The 19909-nt window shown below is 46.9% G+C and overlaps 1 protein-coding gene across 1 annotated transcript in view; it reads right to left on the minus strand.

Annotated features, from left to right (window-relative positions):
• BMPR2 (bone morphogenetic protein receptor type 2) overlaps positions 1-19909 on the minus strand; it is a 185945-nt gene that overhangs the window by 29539 nt on the left and 136497 nt on the right. Inside the window, 2 exon segments of the mRNA XM_030579776.1 lie at positions 837-928; positions 1605-1715. Coding sequence (XP_030435636.1) covers positions 837-928; positions 1605-1715 — 203 coding nt within the window.

A 19909-nucleotide genomic window follows, 5' to 3' on the forward strand; every position in this document is an offset into this window, starting at 1 on the left:
TGTCCTTCAAAAAAAAATTGGCACTGAGGAGGGTTTAAGTTTAACAGTTTTGAGATGGAAAAACCTTTAAGTAAATGAAGAAAGAGACACTCTATTAATCTTTTATACATCCTCTGAAAGTTCTGATACAAAGGGAGACCTGGAGCCAGCTGTTTGTGCCACCCAGAGGCAGAGAATTCTGGAGAGTTATTCCTGATTCCTAAGCTCAGGCCCAGAGAAAAGATCTGGACTGCCTTCAGTTGCCATAGACATGGGAAACACCTTACTGTGCAGACTATTTGACATGAAGGAGATTGAGAAAACATGCAGCACCCCACTATTATTGAAATATACTACTGCAATCCACAGTAAATTTCTATACTTACAGTAATGTGACGACAATGTTTCAGACTATTACTGTAAGATATTGTACCTCTAAAATATTTTTGAACATGGTTATCAATGTCAAATAGAAAAAGCATTTTTGATGTGACACTGAAATACAATACGTGCAAGTACTCCTTACTGTTCTTCAGTAGTTAATGCTCTTCTAAAAGAAGAGCACGTTCTGACTAATATCAATGATACTGCTGAGTAAAGGGAGAAGGTAAAATAATGTCTTTGGCTTCTGGTGTTTCTGAGGTAACCTCTATTTGTTTAGTGATTTTGTTTATGGTTTTTACCGCAGTTCACAACAGTTTACAACCAGGACAATACAAATGTGGGAAAACATAGCACATTTATTACATATATCTTTTCTTAAATATTACAACAATATCTGGCAGGTAATTTGATCACAGGTGGAGCAAACAATGAAGAGTAAATAAAGAGACAGAAATTCTGAGTGGCATACTTACTTCTAGCAATTTTAGATTATCCAGGTCTAGTGAAGGCTCTGATGCTGCTGCCTCCATCATGTTCATACTGTGTAGACCTTGCTTACGGTCCCCTGCAGATACAGGAACCAAAAGTTCTGATAGTTAAGATTTTATGCAAAAATACATATGAGAATGGTTACAGAACTATTCTAGGACTTGACAGCACCAGTGGCTGTTACAGTGAAGGACAGGCCAAGCCAGGAGTAACACTGCAAACCCTTCTCCCCTGAGCTAGTAAAACTTAAGATGGGAAGAGTAAGTGGTTGGGAAGGTGCTGGCTACTTGCTACACAACTATTCTTTCCTGCACAACATGGAATCCCACTGGTGTTGGCCCTAGAGAAGACTGATGGCTCTACTCCAGCTATTTGTTAAGCAGAGGATTCATGGTAGAAAAATGGAACCCAGATTGAAAACATGTGGGAGTCCTTATAAATTTCTACGGGCCATTAAGAAATGTACATCTCTACTCTGAGATAATGCTGTCCTCGGGAGCATAAAAATCTTACCGCGTTATAGGTGAAACCGCGTTATATGGAACTTGGTTTGATCCACGGGAGTGCACAGACCCGCCCCCTCCGGAGCACTGCTTTACCGTGTTATATCCGAATTCGTGTTATATCGGGTAGCGTTATATTGGGGCAGAGGTGTATTTAAAGGGGTTGGAACAGAGGGAGGTAAGGGAATTATAATTGTGAAGAACAGTCAAAAGAATAATATGAAAAAAGAAAAGCTCATCAAATTCTACCTGCAAGCATCCTATATCCAAAGAATATAGCAGCAATCAAAACAGCTAATACAGAGACTGAAGCCAAGGCAATAACAATAGTCTCATCTCGGTGAAAAGAATTAGATGAATCTGAAAGAAAGGAGAAAGAATATACATTTTTTTAAATGTACATTAGAAAGATTCAGGACCATACAACAGACAAAGTAACAGAAATGAGAAACAAATCATGCTGTATGGATTATACTATATGTCCCTAATTTATTTTTACCATTAAAATTTGAGGAAAGAACAGGTGGCTAGCTAAACATGGCTGAGAACATTACTTCTGCAGCATCACCAGGGCTTCCTTGCCTGTATGGAGAGTGAGACCACCAAAACTGGAAACTGAATCACTGTCTTCCATATGGCAACGTACAGAACAACCACACAAGGCTGATTGTTAAAAATACAAATTGGAGGGGTGGGCCAATGTTATGAACAACAAAAGCTGTAGCAAGCCCATTATATTACTAGAAAATGCTATAGTAGTACAATGTTCAGGACTTCTTCTAAAAGGGTCATTCAGTTATGTTGATTTAATGAACTTGGCATATAAATTCACCAGAAAGCTCCTCTATTCTCCTATGATTTCTACTTCTAACTCACTTGTTTTCCTCTCATCCCTCATTTCTCTAGGTTCTGAAACACATAAACTGTACAAGGACGATATCTGAAATCAAGACATCTTAATATAATTAAAATCCTTAGTTTTCTTTAATGAATAATAATCCTTCAGAAATACATTGCAGCATGAAATCTAGGAAATCAATCAGTTGCTGAAATTAAAATAAGTTAGATTCAAAGGTTGATGGTATCTCCCAAAGCCCTGAATTGATTCCTGGTCTCTCTAAATGCACCCACTCAGGTGTCATACCTCATGATTTTATCTATCCGAGGCGGAATTTTGTTATTCTCCCACTCATAGACCAGGCCTTGGGCTACCATACCCCATGTATCAACAGTGTTGCTGGGTCAGACTTGAGTCAGTGGCTTTGTAATCTAGCACGTGGGGTTACAGTGCTACTCACATTTGGCCTGCCACTCACTAAAACCTGGCCCAGCTAACCCTCTGTGTTGCTGTGACCTCGCACATGAGATCACAACACCCAGACCCAGGGCCATTCCCCTATGGAAACGGAGCCACCAGTGTTGGGTGTGAGGAGGGCTCACTCTCCTACCACCTCACTCCCAGTGACTCCCTTCCACACCAGGCCCATGACCCAGCTAGGATCTTCACTAGCACAAAGAAAGGAAATAATGGAAGTTTATGATACTCTGAATGGGGCAGCCCTAGGCACTGGAAAATCCAGCAAACAAGATGTCACAGGGACCTTAATGGCTGTTGGCCTTGGAAATGATATTTAGAGTGTGTATACATCACTGTTTGCAAGGCCCTATAAAACCTTCAGTCAGGGCCGTTTTTAGGAATATACAGCATATGTGGCTGTGTAGGGCACCCGAAAATTTGGGGCACCATTCCCTCAAACTGGCTGCGGCTGAAATCCTCTTTTCTCCGGCCCCTCCCATGCACTGGGCCAGTGGGCTTCTCCCCGACCTCAATCCCACCCCCTCACTCACTCCCTCCTCAGCTGGCCAGCTGAGGGCCCCAGCCCCGGGGAGCCCAGAGCGGCCCGGCCCACTGACACCCAGAGCAGAGTCCCTCCCTGGACCCTGACTGCCTGTGCCGCTAGGTCTCCAGCGGGGGCCAGGCCAGGGCAAGGACAAGAGGAGTGAAACTTCCACATGAGTTGGCAGTGGGGAGGGAGGACAGGGAAGAGTCAGGCAGAGCGAAGGAGGGAGGAAGAGGAGGGCTTAAAGTATACTTCCCTAACTAAATCTACCTCACACACACACACACACACACACACACACACACACACACACACAGAGTTTCTCTCTCACACAGACCAGTTCTCACACCCACATACATTCTGCCTCTCACAAGTCACAGTCCCCCAACACAGTCACATAAACTCTCTCTCTCTCACACACACGCACACAAGAGAAACATTACAAAAAAACCCCTATGAGGAAGTGAATAATTCTGCATTTAGAGCAGGATGTGAATAATATGCAGTAAATAAGGGCTGGGGTAGCACGCTGAAAGATGAAGATCAAATGGAACACTAAATAGCTGTTCATTTAGTGAGCACCATCCATGCTGTACACTGAATGAGGCAAGGGTCCTATAGAAAAATAGTATGTGATTACACATTGATAGTCTTTAATTACATGCACAGAAGGGGACCAATTAAGGGTAAATAGGCAACCTTAAAAGTGGGGTTTCCTTATTTTTGAATGTTTGACTTTGCAATCATAACATTTGTTTAATGTAGCTCTTTGCATGTAATGTATATAAACAAGCAGACAATGTAGAATAGTTGTGCAAATTTGTGTATATTATATATATATCATATCATTCCATTTCAGAAGTAATATGTGATCAAATAATTAAAGACTGTACTGCAATGCATATTTTTATACACATTAAACAACTTCCCACTAGTCCTAATCTAGTCCTCTATGTTGCCCATTGAAGCTCAAGTGCTCTTGTGCATGTACGGTCTGCTTTGCACTCCATACAGTAAATGATTAACTGATTAAGTTTTTCTGGCATACACAGAACATGAGACAGTGCTAGAAGATACTACATATATGTATGTACGTTGTAGGTAAACACTTTATGATAACGCATTACTTGAGAAATAGTTTGTGATTACTTAAATAAAGACTGTATTGTAATGAATAAACACAAGGGGGCAGGAGTTCACAAAAGGTTGTATGCGCAACCTTAACCAGGGACCTCTATAGTCCATGATCTTTTGTCTGTAATATTTAGTGACATTAACTCTTGCCATATAATTGTACTCCAAATGTAAGCTCTCATTTAAAACATTAATGAAGTTTCCAACCTTTAAATATGCAAGGAAAACAGTAAAATGTGAACTAATACAAAAAATAAATAAGAAGAAGGAATGTACAAACAGGACAATGTTGTCTTCCTAATTCTTCAGACAATCTAACAATTGTTCAAGAAGAGGTGTTCTGCTCAATGAGTTGCTAACACTAAACATGAAACACTAAATTTACTATGGCCATGATCCTATACAGCAGGGGTCGGCAACCATTGGCACACGGCCCATCAGGGTAATCCGCTGACGGGCCACGAGACAGTTTGTTTATGTTGACTGTCCAGAGACACAGCCCCCCCCCCCCCCCCGCAGCGCCCAGCAGCCATGGTTCACCCCATTCCTGGAGAATGGGAGCTGCAGGAAGCAGCGGCTGGCACTGCAGCCCACTGCTTCCCACATCTCCCACTGGCCAGGAATGGCGAACCGTGGCCACTGGGAGCTGGGGTGGGGGCGTGCCTCCAGATGGTCAATGTAAACAAAACGTCTCGCAGCCTGTCAGCGGATTACCTTAACTCTGTGCACTGAGTAACCCCACTGATTTAACCAGGATTACTCAAAACATATAAAGTTAAACATACATGTAAGTTTTTCATAATCAAGACATAGTAAGTAACACAAAGGATACAGTAGTGATAAAATTCATTTTAACATTTAAATAAACAAAAAATTCTATCTTAAAAATTGCACAAAGCTTCCACAGAATTTCTAGTCTCATGTACCAGAGTGTTGCAGAAACGAAAGCGGCTCTGCTGCAGAATACAGTTCCACCTTGCATCAGAGTACATGGGGCCTTGTTATTATTTCTATTACTATAGCATCAAGGAGCCCCAGTCATGGACCAGGACTTCACTGTGCTAGCCACAGAACAAAATGACAGTCTTGGACCTTAACTTTGTTGTATTCACTTCTAAATTCTTAACAGTGCAGCCTGAGGCCTGATTCTTCAAAATATTGCGTGTAGGCAGACCTTTACAACCTATGTGGACTCCTATCAAAGAAACCAGGACTTCACGTGGTCCTAAGGTACTGCCCAGGCAGATTGCTTTGAAGGATCAGGGTCTTAAAACTCTCAATATAAGTTTCTCTGTTGTGATAGATTTAAAATATTCATTTTGAAACTGTTATTGCAGGGTTTTTTGTTTTGGTGATTTTAAGTAAGGAATCTGAATGACACTGGAGATGAGATCACACAGAGAACAACATAGAGAAGATCCTGAAGTTCAAAGCATGAACTTAATACAAAACAGAACTACAGAATATGTGCGCAATGTGGCCTTCAGCTGCGGAGAACTGTACATAATGCTGCTTTTCCAAGTAGGCAAAAAGGACCTTGCAAGTATAATTAATTCTAGCTGCTTCTAAAATTATTTCCTTTCACAGTGGCCCTGCAGGGCTTTTATGAAAGTGCTTGGCTTCCAGCTCTCTGAACAGATACATAATATTATCAACTGTTTCCAAGAGCTCAAGTATTTCAGCTGTCATTCTAAATTTTAATCTCACACTGATTGGTCTATCACATAATGGTCTGTATGATCTAATTTCCAGTATCTGTCTCCTCACTAAATATGGCAGTTAAAACATTTATATTTTACTCTAAAATATTTGAAACTATTTTGATCCACTTGACCCCTCAGGAAACCACACTAAAATATAAACAGAAAAAAAGAATAAATTCAGCAAACACAGAATCATAGAAATGTAGGGCTTGAAGAGACCTCAAGAGATCAACTAGTCCATTCCCCTGCACGAAGGCAGGACCAAGTATAATTAGACCATTCTGGACTGGTGTGTGTCTAACCTGTTCTTAAAATCCTCTAGTGATGGGGATTCCATAGTCTTCCATGGTAACCTATTACAGTGCTTAACTACCCTTACAGTTAGAAAGTTTTTTCCCCCCTAATATTTAACCTAAATCTTCCCTGCTACAAATTAAGCCCATTACTTCTAATTCCGTCTCCAGTGGACATGGAGATCAATTGATCACTGTCCTCTTTATAAACTGCCCTTAACTAACAGAAGACTTATCAGCTGCCACTCCCAGTCAAGACTAAACTTGTCCGTTTTTTTTAACCTTACCTAACAGGTCATGTTTTCTAAACCTTTGATCATTTTTGTCACTCTCCTCTGGACTCTCCTCAATTTGCCCACATCTTAAAGTGTGGAGCCCAAACTGGATACAGTACTCCAGCTGAGTCCTCACCACTGCTGAGTAGAGTGGAACAATTACCTCCTGTGTCTTCTATATGACACTCCTGTTAATGAACCCCAGAATAATATCAGCCTTTTGTGTAGCATATAAATGATGAGTAAGGCTAAGATTTTTGTCAGATATTTTTAGTAAAAGTCAGGGACAGGTCACAGACAAAGAAAAATTCATGGAAGCTTGTAACTTGCTCCTGACTTTTACTAAAAATATCCCTAACGAAATGAGGAGCCCAACTGCAGGGTCCCACACTGCCTGCAGAGGTTGGGCAGCTGCAGGGGCTGCTCCAAGCTCTGGGTGCCCCACCACCTGTGGGGGCCTGGAGCTCCGCGGCTGCCAAGAGTTGCAGGGGGCCCCACTGCGGCCAGGAGCTGTGGCCGGGAGCTGCAGGGAGCCCCACCGCCTGTGGCGGCCGGGAGCTGCGTGGGAGAGGCAGCTCTGAGCTCCAGCTGCAGGGGGCCCTTGCCGTCTGCAGAGGCCAGGAGCTGCGGCCCCGCTGCCCGTGGCAGCTGGGAACTCTGCAGGGCCCCCAGCATCCATAGCCAGGGTTCCTGTGGCTCCTGGGGAGGGGGTTTCCATGCGCTGCCCCCCATCCCTAGCATTGACTCCGCAGCTCCCATTGGCAGAAAAAACACCACAGTGGCCCAACATGTAGCATTTAATTTCAGAAAGGGGAACTATACAAAAATGAGGAAGTTGGTTAAACAGAAATTAAAGGGTACAATGCCAAAAGTGAAATCTCTGCAAGCTGCGTGGAAACTTTTTAAAGATACCATAATAGAGGCTTAACTTAAATGTATACCTCAAATTAAAAACATAGTAAGAGAACCAAAAAGAGCCACTGTGGCTAAACAACGAAGTAAAAGAAGTAGTGGGAGGCAAAAAAGCATCCTTTAAAAAGTGGAAGTTAAATCCTAGGGAGGAAAATAGAAAGGAGCATAAACGCTGGCAAATGAAGTATAAAAATACAATTAGGAAGGCAAGAAAGAATTTGAGAAACAGATAGCCAAAGACTCAAAAAGTAACAGCAAATTATCTTTTAAGTACATCAGAAACAGGAAGCCGACTAAACAACCAGTGGAGCCACTGGACAATCGAGATGCTAAAGGCACACTCAAAGACGATAAAGCGATTGCAGAGAAACTAAATGATTCTTTGCATCAGTCTTCATGGCTAAGGATGTGGGGGAGATTTCCAAACCTGAGCCATTCTTTTTAGGTGACAGATCTGAGGAACTGTCCCAGATTGAGGTATCATTAGAGAGGTTTTGGAACAAATTAATAAAATAAACAGCAATAAGTCACCAGGACCAGATGGTATTCACCCAAGAGTTCTGAAGGAACTCAAATGTGAAATTAAATCAGTTTTCAGAATGGAGAGAGGTAAATAGGAGTATCCCCCAGGGTCTGTTCTGGGACCAGTCCTATTCAACATATTCATAAATGATGTGGAAAAAGGGATAAACAGTGAGGTGGCAAAATTTGTAGATGATACAAAATTACTAAAGACAGTTAAGACCCAGGCAGACTGTGAAGAGCTACAAAAGGATCTCTGAAAACTGGGGACTGTGCAACAAAATGGCAGATGAAATTTAATGTTGATAAATGCAAAGAATACATACTAGAAAACATAATCCCAACTATGCATATAAAATGATGGGGTCTAAATTAGCTGTTACCACTCAGAAATGGATCTTGGGGTCATTGTGGATAGTTCTCTGAAAACATCCACTCAATGTGCAGCAGTAGTCAAAAAGCAAACGGAATGCTGGGAATAATTAAGAAAGGATAGATAATAGGACAGAAAATATCATGCTAACACGGAGAAGGACAGGGATACTATTCAGGAAGATCTGAACCACCTTGTAAACTGGTAGTAATAGTAATAGGATGAAATACAATAGTGAAAGTGCAAGGTCATGCACTTAGGGATTAATAAGAAGAATTATACGTTGGGGACTCATCAGTTGGAAGCGACAGAGGAGGGAGAAGGACCTTGGGGTATTGGTTGATAGCAGGATAACTATGAGCCGCCAATGTGATACGGCTGTTAAAAAGCAAAATGCGATTTTAGGATGCATCAGGCGAGGTATTTCCAGCAAGGATAAGGAGGTGTAGTACCGTTATATAAGGCGCTGGTGAGACCCCATCTGGAATATGTGTGCAGTTCTGGTGTCCCATGTTCAAGAAGGATGAATTCAAACTGGAACAGGTCCAGAGGCGGGCTACTAGGATGATCCGAGGAATGAAAAACCTGCCTTATGAAAGCAGACTCAAAGAGCTTGGCTTGTTTAGCCTGGCCAAAAGAAGGCTGCGGGGGGATATGCTTGCTCTATATAAATATATCAGGGGGATTAACGTTAGGGAGGGAGAGGAATTATTTAAGTTTAGTACTAATGTAGGCACGAGGACGAATGGGTACAAACTGGATATTAGGAAGTTTAGACTTGAAATTAGACAAAGGTTTTTAACCATTAGGGGAGTGAAGTTCTGGAACAGCCTTCCGAGGGAAGTAGTGGGGGCAAAAGACTTATCTGGCTTCAAGACTAAGCTTGATAAGTATATGGAGGGGATGTTATGATAGGATAGTTTAATTTGGGCAATTGATCTTGGATTATCACCAGATAAGTCTGCTCAATGGTCTGCGGGGAGATGTTGGATGGGATGGGAACTGAGTTACTGCAGAGAATTCCTTCTTGGGTGCTGGCTGGTGAGTCTTGCCCACATGCTCAGGGTTTAGCTGATCGCCATATTTGAGGTCGGGAAGGAATTTTCCTCCAGGGCGGATTGGCAGGGGCCCTGGAGGTTTTTTGCCTTCCCCTGCAGCATGGGGCATGGGTCGCTTGCTGGTGAATTCTCTGCAGCTTGAGGTCTTCAAACCAATTTTGAGGATTTCAATAACTCAGTCCTGGGTTAGGGGTTGTTATAAAAGTGGATGGGTAGGGTTCTGTGGCCTGCTTTGTGCAGGAGGTCAGACTAGATGATCATATTGGTCCCTTCTGACCTATGAGTCTATGTTGCCTCTGTATAAATCCATGGTATGCCCACATCTTGAATACTACGTGCAGATGTGGTCACTCCATCTCAAAAGAGATATATTGGATTTGGAAAAGGTTCAGAAAAGGGCAACAAAAATGATTAGGGGTATGGAAAAGCTTCTGTATGAGGAGAGAAATAAGATTGGGACTTTTCAGCTTGGAAAAGAGACGACTAAGGGGAGATATGACTGAGGTCTATAACATCATGACTGGTGTAGAGAAAGTAGATAAGGAAAAGACGGTTACTTACCTTTATAACTGTTGTTCTTCGAGATGTGTTGCTCATATCCATTCCAGTTAGGTGTGCACGCCGCGCGTGCACTTTCGTCGGAAGATTTTTACCCTAGCAACTCCGGTGGGTCGGCAGGTCGCCCCCTGGAGTGGCGCCGCTATGGCGCCTGATATATACCCCTGCCGGCCCGTCTGCTCCTCAGTTCCTTCTTGCTGACTACTCCGACAGTGGGGAAGGAGGGCGGGTGTGGAATGGATATGAGTAACACATCTCGAAGAACAACAGTTACAAATGTGAGTAACCGTCTTTTCTTCTTCGAGTGATTGCTCATATCCATTCCTGTTAGGTGATTCCCAAGCCTTACCTAGGCGGTGGGGTCAGAGAGAGATGTCGCAGAGTGCAACATGGCGGAGCCGAAGGCTGCATCATCCCTAGATTGCTGAACCAGGGCGTAGTGGGAAGCAAAGGTATGGACAGAAGACCAGGTCGTTGCCCGGAAGATTTCCTGAATGGGTACGTGAGCAAGAAAAGCAGCCGATGAGGCTTGAGCCCTGGTGGAGTGCGCAGTCACGTGGCCCGGGGGGGCATGCGCCAATTCATAGCAGGCGCAGGTGCAGGACGTTACCCACGAGGAAATCCTCTGCGAGGAAATGGGTAACCCCTTGACATGTTCCGCCACCGCAAAAAAGAGTTGGGGGGTTTTGTGGAACGGCTTAGTCCTTTCTATGTAAAAGGCGAGCGCTCTACGGACGTCCAGCGAGTGTAGCTGCTGCTCCCTGCGAGACGAATGGGGTTTCGGGAAGAAGACAGGTAGGAAGATCTCCTGGTTAAGATGGAAACCCGATACCACCTTGGGGAGGAAGGCTGGGTGTGGTCTCAGCTGCACCTTGTCTCTATGGAACACGGTATATGGGGGATCTGCTGTGAGGGCTAGAAGCTCCGAGACCCTTCTTGCTGACGTGATGGCCACCAGGAAAGCGGTTTTCCATGAGAGGTAGAGAAGGGAGCAAGTCGCTAAAGGTTCAAATGGAGGGGACATGAGCCGGGTCAGAACCAGGTTAAGGTCCCAGGTAGGAGCAGGGCGGCGAACCTGGGGGTAGAGACGCTCCTAGCCCTTAAGGAATCTAGTCACAATGGGGTGAGAGAACACCGAGTGGCCATCCCCGCTTGGGTGAAAGGTGGAGATGGCTGCCAGGTGAACCCGGAGAGATGAAATCGCCAGGCCCTGTTGCTTGAGAGACCATATGTAGTCTAAGATCTGAGCAATGGAGACCTCGGTGGGAACGAAACTCCGTTCCGCACACCAGCAGGTGAAGCGCTTCCATTTGGCCGAATACGTCGCTCTGGTGGAAGGCTTCCTGCTGCCCAGGAGCACCTGCCACACTGGGGTAGAGCAACGGAGCTCAGACCGGGTCAGCCACTCAGGAGCCAGGCCGTGAGGTGGAGCAATTGGAGGTCTGGATGACGGAGCTTGCCATGGTTCTGAGTGATCAGGTCCACATGAAGGGGCAGCGGGACAGGGTCAGCTACGGAAAGGTCCAGCAGCATGGAGTACCAGTGCTGCCGAGGCCACGCTGGAGCTATCATGATCACGTGGGCCCTGTCCCTGCGCACCTTCAACAGGACCTTGTGGACAAGCGGAAACGGTGGAAAGGCATATAGCAGGTGCGTCGTCCACGGAACAAGGAAGGCGTCCGCCACCGAATCTGGTGAGAGGCCTTGGAAGGAGCAGAACATCTGGCATCTCCTGTTCCCGCGGGATGCGAAGAGGTCCATTTGGGGAAACCCCCACCTCCGGAAGAGTGAAAGAGCCACATCCGGGCGAAGGGACCATTCGTGGGACAGGAAGGACCTGCTGAGATGATCTGCCAGCTTGTTCTGCACCCCTGGGAGAAAGGACGCGATGAGGTGAATGGAATGGGCTATACAGAAGTCCCAAAGTCGTAAGGTCTCTTGACACATGGGGCAGGATCTCGTGCCGCCCTGCTTGTTTATATAATACATGGTCGTCATGTTGTTGGTGAGCATGGAGACACAACGGCCCTGCAGATGGTGGTGGAACGCTTGACAAGCAAGGCGGACCGCTCTCAACTCCCGGATGTTGATGTGGAGGGCTAGTTCGCGAGGTGCCCACAGGCCTTGTGTTTGCAGGAGCCTGAGGTGAGCCCCCAAACCAGCGAGGAGGCATCTCTTGTCAGGGACAACCGAGGGTTGGGGTGGATGGAACGGGAGCCCCGCCACACACCACAGAAGGGCCCAGCCACCACTGAAGGGAGTCAAGACGTGTGCGGAATTGCGACAATCATGTCGATTGGGTCTCTGGCCGGACGGTATTGGGCGTGTAGCAAGGACTGGAGGGGTCTTAGGCAGAGCCTTGCATAGTTCGTTACGAACGTGCATGGCAGCCATGTGGCCCAGGAGGATAAGGCAGGTGCGCACCGAGGTTAGGGGCGCTGCTTGCAATCTCCATATGATGGCTGCCAAAGTTTGGAACCTCGAGGGAGGCAGAGAGGCTGTGGCAAGGGTGGAGTCCAGGGTGGCGTCGATAAACTCTATCCACTGTGTGGGGATTAGTGTTGATTTCTCCACATTGATCAGTAGGCCTAGGCTTATGAACAGGCTTGTGACCATGCGGATGTGCCTGAGGACTTGCGCCTCCGAAGTCCTCCAGATAAGCCAGTCGTCCAGATAGGGGAATACGTGAATACGACTGCGGCGAAGGTGAGCGACGACTACACCCATACACTTGGTGAACACTCTTGGGGCTGTAGATAGGCCAAACGGGAGGACCGCGAATTGGAAATGTTGCCGGTTGACCACAAACCGGAGGAACCTCCTGTGGGGTGGGAAGATGGCTATATGGAAGTAGGCATATTGCACGTCGAGGGCGGCGTACCAGTCTCCAGGAATGGGATAATGGTCCCCAGGGATACCATACGGAACTTCAACTTTAGTAGGTATCTGTTGAGTTCCCTCAGATCGAGAATAGGTCTGAGACCTCCCTTGGCCTTGGGGATTAGAAAGTATCGGGAATAAATCCTCTTGCCCCACTCAAACTCGGGAACCTCCTCTATGGCTCCTTTGGCGAGAAGCGCTTGTACCTCCTGTAGGAGGAGTTGTTCATGAGAGGGGTCCCTGAAGAGGGACGAGGGAGGGGGTGGGAGGAAGGAGTTAAGCAAATTGTAGGGCGTTATCCAGATTCCACCATGCGTAAGACCCGGCGGTTCGATGTTAGCTGGGACCACACAGGGAGGAAAAGGGAAAGACGGTTGGAAAAAAGGAGGGGATGGATCCATAAATGAAACTGGTACAACGTCCTCGGGCGCACCTTCAAAAGGAAGGTTTGGACCCGGAAGAAGGCTTGGAGGGTTTCTGGTTTTGGCCCCCTTGGTTGCCAGATTGTCTGCGGCGACCATTCAGGCTTCGCCGCCTGGTGAAGTCCTGCCTCTGCCGGGGTTGGGGGAAGGGCTGGCGTTGCTGCTGTGGCCAGAAGGGTCTGCGCTGGGGTACAGATGTATGCATCCCCAGGAGCGCATGATGACCCTATTGTCTTTTAGGCTTTGTAGCCTAGGGTCAGTCTTGTTGGAGAACAGGCCTTGGCCCTCGAATGGGAGGTCTTGGATGGTATACTGGAGTTCCGGGGGAAGGCAGGAGACCTGCAACCAGGAGATACAGCGCATAGTAACGCCAGATGCCAGAGTACGCGCAGCTGAGTCTGCAGCATCTAGGGCAGCCTGCAGGGAAGTTCTCACGACCTTCTTGCCCTCATCCAGGATCACGGAGAACTCCTGATGCGCGTCCTGAGGGAGCAGCTCTTTAAATCTGTCCGCTGCGGCCAGGTGTTATAATTGTAGCGGCTAAGGAGGGCCTGCTGATTAGAGACGCGGAGCTGGAGGGCCCCAGCTGAGTACACCTTGCGGCCGAAGTAAATCCATGCGTCTCGCCTCCTTGGACTTTGGGGCTGGGGCCTGCTGACCATGTCGCTCCCTCTCGTTCACATATTGGACGACGAGTGAACAAGGGGAAGGATGGACATACAAGTATTCTTACCCCTTTGAGGGGACCATATATTTATGTTCCACCCCTCGTGCAGCGGGGGGAACAGAAGCCGGAGACTGCCAGATGGTAGTGGCGTTGGCTTGGATGGTTTTAATAAACGGGAGGGCCACCCGAGTGGGGGCATCCGCTGACAATATGTCCACCACTGGATCTTGTATCTCCGAGACCTCCTCGGACTGCAGGTTCATGTTCTGTGCGACACGCCTGAGGAGGTCCTGGTGCACCCTAAGGTCAAGTGGAGGCGGGTTGGTAGATGATGTCCCAGCGACAGCCTCGTCCAGAGACGATGACGAGGAGAGACCCAGGAGGAGTGGGTCTGCAGAGGGCTCTGTCTGAAGGACTGCGTCCGACTCCGCAGGGGGTTCCGGGTCTTGAGGCTGGGACAACCTTTCCTCCACGGTAGGAGGAGGAGGACGGGAAATCGTGGCCTCAGGGATCCTGTGCTCTGAGACATTGGAGCGTGGGGGCCCCCGCTGAAAACCTTGGGCTTTATGGTATGCCCAGGTGTCTAGAACCCCCACTACTGCGGTTCATGCTCTTGGGGGGTGGGGTTCATGGAACAACGTGGCCAGGACATCCATGTCCAGGGCATATAGACTATCTGCCTGGAAGGACACAGAAGGTTGGCGAGACGGTCGGGGGGGCCGATCGAGGTTGGTACGGGCCTCTTGCCCCCGTTGGTGGAGACCTTCTCGGTGCCGGAGACCAGTACCGGGAATCATAACGGTTGCCAAGACCGCGATCGGGACCTGCCACCAGCTCGGTGCCGGGAAGTCGACCAGGATCGGGAACGTCGACGTCGCGAGCAGCTGGGGGAGTCTTGGTGCTGGTAGTGGTGGCTAGAACCGAAACAGTGCCAAGAATACCGGGAGGTGAATCTGCGCAGCGAGTACGACTGGTACCGCCATAGTGAGCGGTGCCGGGACTGCGAGTGGCGCCTCGACCGAGATCTTCCACGGGACCTGGAGCGGTGCTGGGACCTAGGTGGAGATCGGTGCCGGCTTGTCGACTCCCGGGACGGAGGTCTCATGGCTGCCGGTTTGCCTCTAGATTGAGAACCCGCACCGTCGGTGCCGGGGGTGAGGCAGAGCAGACTCGGTCATCGCGATCAGGTCCCTGGCCGACGAGAATGTCTCTGGCATAGATGGGACAGTCAGCTCTACCACGAGTCCCCGGGAAACTCACCAAGACCAGACTTGACGGACCTCTCGGGCCTGGAGTTGACGGTATTACTGGCATCGAGGCCGCGGCAGGAGTTGGTGCTGGGCGGTCCGCACGAGTCTGCGTCGCAGGAGTGGAAGCCGCTGATGTTCGTCTGTCGGGACCCGGTGCCGTGAAGGCTGGTGCCGAGGCATCTTCGCGGTGCCGCGCGGTGTCAGCACTCGGTGCCGAAGAAGGAGGGTTGAGAGCTTCCTCCATGAGGAGAGTCTTCAACCGATGGTCTCTCTCCTTCTTGGTCCGCGGCTTGAAGCCTTACAAATGCGGCACTTCTTGGATATTTGCGATTCCCCAAGGCACTTTAGGCAGGCGTCGTGGGGATCGCTCGTGGGCATCGGCTTTTTGCAGGCCGAGCATGGCTTGAATCCCGGCGATCCGGGCATGAGCCCGGGCACCGGGTGTGGGGAAGGGCTAGGGCCTGAACCCGCTAAACTATATACAGAAAAACTAATTGACAACTAAGAACTAAGTACTCTATACACTAACAACAACTATATACAACAAATGAACAAGGAGAAGCTAGGTACATGGAGGACAGCTATGCCGCGTTCCATAGTTCCAACGACCGACACAGCGGTAAGAAGGAACTGAGGAGTGGACGGGCCAGCAGGGGTATATATCAGGCGCCATAGTGGCGCCACTCCAGGGGGCAACCTGCCGACCCACCGGAGTTGCTAGGGTAAAAATCTTCCGACGAACGTGCACATGCAGCGCACACACCTAACTGGAATGGATATGAGCAATCACTCGAAGAAGAAGTGTTGTTTACTACTTCTCATAACACAAGAACTAGGGATCACCAAATGAAATTAACAGGCAGCAGGTTTAAAACAATTAAAAGGAAATATTTCTTCACAACGCACAGTCAACCTGTGCAACTCTTTGCCAGAAAATGTTGTGAAGGCCAAGACCATAAAAGGGTTCAAAAAAGAACCACCATATATACTTGATCATAAGCTGGTTCATTTATAAGCCGACTCCTCCTCCCCATCCCCAAGATGGATCAGTAAAAATGGAAAATGTTTATGACTTGTTCATAAGCCTATGCTATCATTCAAGGGTCAGCAAACTTTGGCTCCCAGGCCATCATGAATAGCCCCTGATGGGCCAAGATGGTTTGTTTACCTTGCATCCGCAGGGACGGAGATAAACCTAAGTGAACGAAGTGTCCCGGCACTCCAGCTGCTTACCCTGATGGGCCAGGACAGCAACTGGTGGGGAAATTTTTTGGGGAGGGGGGAAGCTGGGGGTCAGGGAAGTAACCCCTGTGACCCCCCCCACGACCCCACCCATAGCCCGGGACCCCCACACTCTCCCCATCCCATCCCTTCCCACCTTATCTGGGGAGGGCCAGGGGAGGATGTCTCTGGCCTGGCTGGAGCTGCTCCCGGCAGGCTGGGCAGCACAGCTGCAGCCTGCTCCGGTGGGCCAGACTGGGCAGCGTGGCCGCAGCGCGTTCAAGCAGGCTGGGTTGGGCAGCATGACTGCAGCGTGCTCTGGCGGGCCGGGCAGCACAGCCACAACCTGCTTTGGGAGGCGGGATGGAGCGGCACGGCACGGCTGCAGCCTGCCAGCCCCAGAGCTGCAGCTGCTTTGGAGGCTGGAGGAAGAGCAGCGTGGCCAGAAGCAGAGAGACTATGGTCCCACCTTCTCCCTTCTGGCTGTGCTGCCTCTCCTTGCTCCCTCTGCTCAGCCTACTCTGGGGGGTGAGGCCAAGTGGCATGGCTACTGTCTGCCAGCCCTCAAGCTGCAGCTGCTTTGGAGGCTGGGGGGAGAGCAGTGCGGCCAGAATTGGAGAGACTTTGGCCCCGCCTCTTCCCTTCTGGCTCTGTTGGGGGGAGGGGCTGTGTCCCACATCTTCCTCTCTATACCCGTTCATAAACCGACCGCCTTTTCTGGTGCTTCCCCCTTTTACTAAAAAAATTCGGCTTATGAATGAGTATATACAGTAGATAAATTCATGGACAATAGGTCCATCAATGGCTATTAGCCAGGAGGGGCAGGAATGGTGTCCCTAGCCTGTTTGCCAGAAGCTGGGAATGAGTGACAGGGGATGGATCACTTGATAATTACCTGTTCTGTTCACTACTTCTGGGACATCTGGCACTAGCCATTGTCGGAAGACAGGACACTGGGCTAGATGGACTTTTGATCTGACCCAGTAGGGCCATTCTTATGTTACATTGGGGGAATTATGACATTGTGAAAAAAGTTTTGTTGTAGTTCAGAACAAGAAGTTAGAGATTTCAAAATTTCCCACAAAAAGAAAATTCTAAAAATTTGTTTCTGAGAAATCAAATTGTTCCCACTCAATCTTTCCAAAACACCACAGAGCCGTCATCTGCCCTGACTCCAAGAGGACACTTCAAAAAGCAGAAGAGTTGTCTTGGATGCTTAAATTTTCCAGTACGTATGTCACTCTGATGCAATTTCCTTTGTATAAAATATCTTTCATAACAAGTATCAAAAACTGCTCTCATGGTAAGACATCAAGAGGTCATTTCCCTAATCTTTAGGTTGAAAGTAACTGAAAACTCTTTCAAACACAGCACACTTTCAAAAGCAATAATGGTTTAAAGTGCTGAGAAATTTGCTATTATAGAATTTGCCAATCAATGGCAGATGAAAGAGACCTGTAATGTGCTATTTCTTCTCAAAGGGACATTTTCTCCCTTACTCATTTTCCTCATTTGGAGGTAAAAACTCCATCAGTTTCAACTCAGTTTCCTGCTCATTGTTCTGTGCACAAGGAGTAGACGAGCAAGACTGATGACATTTTACCCTGAAATGAATGGTTCTTCAGAAATTGTAGATTGACACTGTTGGCCCCTCCTCCCATCAATACATGGTATGCTCTATAGAGGGAAGTCTGCAGGTTATTAATACTGCTTCAACCTCATCCCTTTACAGCTAAGCTTCCGATAACACTGATGTAATTAATTACTGTATGCAATGGAAAACAAAACCTTATCTGTACATTATCCATACCTTTAACTTGTAATGTAAATAAATTCCAACTTTTTTTTTTAAAGTGTAGTTTTATACCTGTGTATTGTAATCTACTGAAATCTTAGGTATTTTAATTAAAAAACAAACAAATTTTTCAGTTCTTTAAAAGTTATAAGGAACACTTTCTACTCTTATAAGTAATATAGATAAATAGTTGAAGAGTACCTGATTTAGGTTTTTTTTTTTGTTTTTTTTTTTTAATTCCAAGGACCTGATGGTGCCCCTGATATCTGTTCATGGAGTGAGTCTCTGTGTGTGGAAATGTCCTCATTACCAGGCGGAATGGAGGCCAATCTCCTCTCACAGCTCAGTGGGAGGACTCCTCTTGACTTCATAGAGGGAGGAGTGGATGGAGTGAGCAGACTGGGAGGAGAGGGCAGGCAAGAGACACCATGATGTCAATATGTGTGTTTCATATCATCAGTATTGCCAACACTAAGTGTTCAAAAATCATGAATCAGGCCTTAAAAACTCATTAGATTTTTAAATAATAAATTTTGGGATATTTTTATTTGCCTTCTGATTTCTGAGCATTTAGAGTACACTTAGGTCACATGTTCATGCTTTTCTTGACAACCATTTTGGGTAGGTTTTTAAAAACAAACAAACAAAAGCTGAGATTTCCATGTAACCACTTGACTCTAGGAACTCAGGCTTTAAGAAAAAAAACACCAAATATCATGAGACTTGCAATGAAATCACGAGAGATGGCAACACTCATACCCCTCTAGCACCACAAAGAGAGAGAGATAATACAGCTGGGACTGTAATATCTTTTTAGCGGAATCCCCAGAGAGGTCCTTGAAGAAACATGGCAAGATTTTGGTAGCGTGGCTCCAGTGGGCCTCCATGCATATCTCTCTGTCTCCGTGCAAATCCACCAGAATCTATAGTTGAGGTTTGGGCCCTTGGCATTTTTGCACACATGTAGTAAAAAATCTGTGCCCACTCCTCCACCCCCCGCCTTGTCATGAGATAACATGAGGGAACATCTATACAAGGAAGTCCTCACCGAGACCACCTCCTCTAGTGCCTCGGGGTTTAATATGGAAGGGTTTGATCTAGACTCAAGTCTTGTGTGTAAAAATTGTCATTTTCTTCAGCAAAGTTCTTAAAAGCCCAATTCATCTTTTCTCTCTGTTTTCATTACTCTGAATCCAGAGACATCTGTGGGTTAGCTTCTAATAGTACAGTGTGAAAAGACTGCCATATACTAAAATACTGTTTCTAATTATAGTCTTGATAGATCTGAAGTTCCTTGCTAATGTGAAATTAAACCTGAAGTAGGCTACACAACAAATTGCATTTTAAAAAGGTAAAGAGAGAGATTCTTGGCTACTGAAGAAGTAAAGTGAGAGAAGGTCTCACCTCCAAAAGCAAATTGAATGAAGTACACTTTATCGTGGTTTCAAGATTAGCATTTAGCTGCTGGAAGATAAGCATATACAATATCTGGTTTGCAATCATGAAAATGAAAATTATTTGAAAACTTTAAGACGTTCTTTAATAAATGAGAAAAAATTCACTGAAAGATAAAACGTCCCCTTACACTGATGTTGGACCCATTGGCCTTAATTTCTGACATTAAATCAAAGAGCAGCTAACTGCTTTCAA

This window comes from Gopherus evgoodei, chromosome 11 (genome assembly GCF_007399415.2).
Source record: "Gopherus evgoodei ecotype Sinaloan lineage chromosome 11, rGopEvg1_v1.p, whole genome shotgun sequence".
NCBI lineage: Eukaryota > Metazoa > Chordata > Testudines > Testudinidae > Gopherus > Gopherus evgoodei.